This window comes from Orycteropus afer, unplaced genomic scaffold (assembly GCF_000298275.1).
Source record: "Orycteropus afer afer isolate SDZICR_OR568_19922 unplaced genomic scaffold, OryAfe1.0 scaffold00026, whole genome shotgun sequence".
NCBI lineage: Eukaryota > Metazoa > Chordata > Mammalia > Tubulidentata > Orycteropodidae > Orycteropus > Orycteropus afer.
This window is the reverse complement of record NW_006921613.1, coordinates 15,283,751-15,289,827: the sequence shown is the minus strand read 5'-3', so window position 1 is coordinate 15,289,827 and position 6,077 is coordinate 15,283,751. Positions and strand designations below refer to the sequence as shown.

The 6,077-nt window shown below is 38.0% G+C and overlaps 1 protein-coding gene across 1 annotated transcript in view; it reads left to right on the top strand.

Moving 5' to 3' along the window:
- Positions 1 to 375, top strand: part of SPATA5L1 (spermatogenesis associated 5 like 1) — a 20,058-nt gene extending 19,683 nt beyond the window's left edge. Inside the window, exon 8 of the mRNA XM_042783683.1 lies at positions 220 to 375. Within this exon, the coding sequence (XP_042639617.1) occupies positions 220 to 375 (156 nt within the window). The remainder of the gene's footprint in view (positions 1 to 219) is intronic.
- The last annotated feature ends 5,702 nt before the right edge of the window (positions 376 to 6,077 follow it).

Sequence of the window (6,077 nt, the reverse complement as noted above, 5' to 3'; positions counted from 1 at the left end):
CAGAAGTCCACAGTTTAATATAGAAGAAATGATAGTCTAAGTGTATTTTTAATCACCTTATCTTAACTCTTAGCTTAGTGTTTTTAGTGTCATGAATACTGAAATCCTATGAAATGAAATTGAGATTTTGTATTCAGATTTTAAAATACTGCCATATATTGTAAATATATATATATATATGAAGCAAATTAATTATTTTCTATTGCTTGTCTGTTATAGGCTGCCTTACTGGCTCTTCAAGAAAATGGACTAGAAGCGACCACAGTGAAGCAGGAGCACTTTCTCAGATCACTTAAGACTGTAAAACCATCCTTGAGTCACAAGGACTTGACTTTATATGAAAACTTATTTCAGAAGCAAGGATTTTCTTACTAAGAGGATATTTAAAAATTACTTTAAACTCTTGTTAAAGGATTAATTTAAATAAGAACTTGCCCTGTAGTTTGCAATGTCACATTTTTGGAGTGTTTGTGTTTGTTATTTCATGTAAATAAAAAAGTTGTATCTGATAAGCTAGGGTTTCTCTTATTTCTAAAAGGTGTATTAAAATGCCATAATTAAAGAAGAAAGTATATATGTATATGTGTTTATATATATATAATTTTTTTTGTGTGTGTGGTGGTTGTTTTTGTTTGATTGCTTTTTTAACTTTATTTTCAAATTTAAACTTTCAAAAGTGTTGGAAGAATAGAATAAAGAACTTTTGTATACCCTTAACCCGTATTTACCAGTTTTTAACATTTTGCCACATTTGCTTTAGGTATATATGGTATATTTCCATCTGTCTATCTACCAAAACCAAAAAACAAACTCACTGCTGTCCAGTCAGATCCAACTCATAGCGACCCTTCCTTGGATTTCCGAGGTGGTATCACTACGGAAGTAGATTCCCCAACCTTCCTTCGGAGGAGTGGCTGGTGGGTTAGTAGTCAAGTGCCTTAGGCACTATGCCACCAGAGCTCCTACACACATATATTTTTTTGAACCACTTGAAAATATATATATCATTCTTTACCCTTTAGTATGTTAGTGTGTATTCTTATAAATGAGGATATTTATATATCCATAGTAGAGTTGTTATATAATAGTACAAACTTAACATTGGTATAATATTCTGATTGTCCACATTTCAGTTTCATCAATTGTTCCAATAATGTCCTATAGTAATTTTTCCCCATTACAGGATCTAGTGTAGGATCACACATTGCATTTAGTTGTCATGTCTCTTCCATTTGTTATCTGCCGTCGAGTTGGACTCGACTCATAGGGATCCCTCCTTGGGTTTCCGAGGCACTATCACTATGGAAATAGATTGCCCAACCTTCCTTCTGAGGAGTGGTTGGTGGATTTGAACTGACAACCTTCTGGTTAGTAGTCAAGTGCCTGAGGCACTATGCTACCAGAGCTCCCCTCTTCCATTTACTGTCGAGTTAACTATTAACTCCTGAAGCAGAACTGGGCTTCATGGGGTTTTCAGAGGCTTAAGTTTTCAGATGTAGATTGCCAAGCTTTTCTGCAAAGGCTCTTTAAATCTGAAATAGATATATTTCTTTCATAACATTTTTGAAGAGTCTAGACCAATTACAGAATAATTTTAGTGTATATTTTATATAATTATATATGACCAGAATATTTAATAGAATAATTGGTTCTCTGATTTGTGTTTGATGTTTCATGATAGATTCAGGTTATATATCACCAGTGGAACACTATATAAGTGGTGGTGTGTCCTCAGAGTATCATATCTAGAGGCACGTGATGTGCGTTCATTAGTGTAGTGTTAATTTCGATCACTTTATGATACTATCTGGTTTTTCCATCCTAGAGCTACTGTTTCTCTTTTTTTAAATAATAAGTGATTATTAAGGAGAAAGATTATGTGTACATTTTTATTTTCCTTTATTACAAAATAATTTAGAATGCTAGAAAATATAAATAAGCATAAAGAAGAAAACGTTTTGGTATTTAACATTTTGGTCTTTCATGTACATACAATCTTTTAAAATCAAAAAGGAACAATACTTTACAATTCTTGTTTCTCATATCTGGTAGACATGTTCACTCCCTACTCTATTACAAGGTGCTGTGCTAGATGTTGGGGGATGCAATGAACAAGACAGAAATGGCACTGACAGGCCAGCTGAGAACAGACATTAGGGAACTTAACCAAGGAACTAATCACAGTGGTTAGAAGTACTTCAAAAAAAGTTTTGGATACTACGAGAGCTTTTGTTGTTATGTGCCGTGGAATTGGTTCCTACTCATAATGACTTGTGCAAGCAAATGAAACAGTGCCCAGTCCTGAACCATCCTCACAACAGTTGTTAATTTGAGCTCATGCTTGGAGTCACTGTGTCAATCCATCTCATTGAGGGTCTTCCTGTTTTTCACCGACCCCCTACTTTTCCAAGCATGATGTTCTCTTCCAGGTACTGGTCATTCCTGATAACGTGCCTAAAATATATGAGATGAATTCTTGCCATTCTGGCTTGTAAGGGGCATTCTGGCTGTACTTCACAGTGCATAGAATATATGAAGTCTAAACAGTTGTTAGAAAGTTTCCTATTTCTGACTAGAGCCCAGGACTACTGATTTGGCAAAACCTCACTCTTTGGGAATAATTAAGGGAAAGACCTGTTTGATATATGGGTATAAAATACCCAAATTATCGTTAAGAAACTAACCTCTTGATTTCGAGTAGTAGAGACGCTGCTTAAAAGACTTAGTGGAATGTTTTTTCCACTAACGTTCCCTTGATTTTTTTAGGCAAAGGCAGTTTGCCTTCAGTGGATCTGATGTTGTTGTTGTTGTTAGGTGCTGTTGAGTTGTCTCCAACTCACTGCGACCCTATGCACAGCAGAATGAAACACCTCCCAGTCCTGAGCCAGCTCCATGATTCTTGCTACACTTGAGCCCATCACCACTGCCATCGTGTCAATCCATCTTGTTGAGGGCCTTTCCCTCTTTTATCAACCCTCCACCTTACCGAGCATGACATCCTACAGGGAATGGTCCCTTCTGACAACATGACCAAAGTATGTGAGATGAAGTCTGGCCATTCTCGCCTCCAAGGAGCTTTCTGGCTGCACTTCCTCCAGGACAGACCTGTTAGTTCTTTTAGCAGTCCATGGTACTTTCAGCATTATTTGCCAACACCACAGCTCAAAAGCATCAACTCTTACTCAGTCCTCTTATTCATTGTCCAGCTCTCACATGCATATGAGGTGATTGAAAATACCATGGCTTGTGTCAGGTGCACCTTACCTCAAGGAGACATCTTTGCTTTTCAGTACTTGAAAGAGGTCCTTTGCAGCCGATTTTCCCAGTCATCTGAGGAGCTCTGGTAGCATAGTGCCTAAGGCACTTGACGGCTAACCAGAAGGCTGGTGTGGTTCAAACCCACCAGCCACTCCTCAGAAGGAAGGTTGGGCAATCTACTTCTGTAGTGATACTGCCTCAGAAACCCAAGGAGGGTCACTACGAGTCAGGTCTGACTTGATGGCATGTAACAACAACAACATATGTCATCTGATGTCCTGACTGCTGCTTCCATTGGCATCGATTGTAGAACCAAGCAATGTGAAGTCTTTGACAATTTCAATCTTTTCTCCATTTATCATAATGCTGCTTATAGGTCCAGTTGTGAAGACTTTTGTTTTCTTTATATTGAGATGTAATCCATACTGCAGACTGTAGTCTTCAATCTTCATCAGTAAGTACTTCAAGTCATCCTCACTTTCAGCAAGCAAAGTTGTGTCATCAGTGTGTTGCAGGTTGTTAATGATTATTCCTTCAATCCTGATGCCACGTTGTTCTTCATATAGTCCAGCCTCTTGGATTATTTGCTCAGCATACAGATTGAGTAAGTATGATGAAAGGATTCAACCCCGATGCATTCCCTTCTTGATTTTAAACCATGCAGTGTTCCCTTTTTCTGTTTGAATGACAGCCTCCTGGTCTGTATACAGGTTCTTTATGAGCACGTTAAGTGTTCTGGAATTCCCATTCTTCTCAATGTTATCCACAATTTGTTGTGATCCACACAATCAAATGCTTTTGCATAATCAGTAAAACACAAGTAAACATCTTTCTGGTATTCTTTGCTTTGAGCCAAGACCCATCTGACATCAGCAATGATATCCCTAGTTCCACGTCCTCTTCTGAAACCAGCTTGTATTTCAGGAAGTTCTCTGCCAATATACTGCTGCAACCATTACTGAATTATCTTCAGTAAGATTTTACTTGCATGCGATAATAATATTGTTCGATAATTTCCATATTCTGTGGGATCATCTTTCTTTGGAATGGGTACAAATATGGATCTCTTCCAGTTGATTGGCTAGGTAGCTGTCTTCCAAATCTCTTGGCATAACCAAGTGAGTGCCTCCAGTGGGGCATCCATTTGTTAAACATCTCAATGGGTATTCCATCAATTCCTGGAGCCTTGTTCTTTGGCAATTCTTTCAGTGCAGCTTCAACTTCTTCCTTCAGTACCATTCGTTCTTGAACATACGCCGCCTCCTGAAATAGATGAAGATCGACCAGTTCTTTTTGGCACAGTGACTCTGGTATTCCTTCCATCTTCTTTTGATGCTCCTGCATCATTCAATATTTTGCCCATGGAATCTTTCAGTATTGCAACTTGAGGCTAAAATTTTTTCCTCAGTTCTTTCAGCTTGAGAAATGCCGAGCATGTTCTTCCCTTTTGGTTTTCTAACTCCAGGTCTTTGCACATTTCATTATAGTAATTGGCTTTGTCTGCTCGAGCTGCTCTTTGAAATCTTCCATTCAGCTCTTTTATCTTGTCATTTATTCCATTTGCTTTAGCTACTCTTCCCTCAAAGGCAAGTTTCAGAGTTTCTTCTAACATCCATTTTGGTCTTTTCTTTCTTTCTCATCTTTTTAATGCTTTCTTCATGGATTATGCTCTTGATGTCATCCCACAGTTCTTTTGGTTTTCAGTCATTGGTGTTCAATGCATCAAATCTATTCTTTAGATGGTCTCTAAATTCAGGAGGGATATATTCAAGGTCATATCTTGGCTCTCGTGGACTTGTTTTAATTGTCTTCAAGTTGAACTTGCATATGAGCAGTTGATGGTCTGTTCCACAATCAGCTCCTGGCCTTGTTTTGGCTGAAGATATTGACCTTTTCCATCTCCTCTTGCCACAGATACAGTCAATCTGATTCCTGTGTACCCCATCTGGTGAAGTCCATGTGTATAGCCGCCGTTTGTGTTGTTGAAAAAAGGTATTTGCAATGAATAAATCATTGGTCTTGCAAAATTCTATCATGCAAATCCAGTGTTATTTCCAGTCACCAAGGCCAAATTTTCCAACAACTGGTGATTCTTCTTTGTTTCCAACTTTTGCATTCCAGTCACCAGTGGTAAGCAACACATCTTGATTGCATGTTCGGTCAATTTCAGACTGCAGAAGTGGATAAAAATCTTCTATTTCCTTATCTTTGGCTTTGGTGGTTGATACATAAATTTGAATAAAAGTAGTATTAACGGGTCTTCCTTGTAGACATAGGATATTATCCTATCAATGACAGCATTTTACTTCAGGACAGATCTTGAAACATCCTTTGTGATGATGAATGCCACTCCTTTCTTCTTCAATTTGTCATTCCCAGCATAGTAGATCATATGGTTGTCTGATTCAAAATGGCCAAAACCCGACCACTTCAGCACACTAATGGCTAGGATATCAATCTTTATGTGTTCCATTTCATTTTTGACAAATTCCAATTTTCCTAGATTTATATTTCATACATTCCATGTTCCAAGTATTAATGGATGTTTGCAGCTGTTTCTCCTCAATTTGAGTCATGCCACATCAGCACACAGAGGTCCTGAAAGACTTACTTTATCCATATCATTAAGGTTGGTTCTACTCCAATGAGGCAGCTCTTTCCCAGTCCTATGTTGAGTGATTGCCTTCCGACCCAAGGGGCTCATATTCCTGCATTGTGTTGGACAATGTTTCCAAGCTATTCCTGAAGTTGCCCAGTAATGTATCAGACAGTGTTTCTCTGCTATTCATAAGGTTTTCCCTGGCCAATTTTTTTTTTTT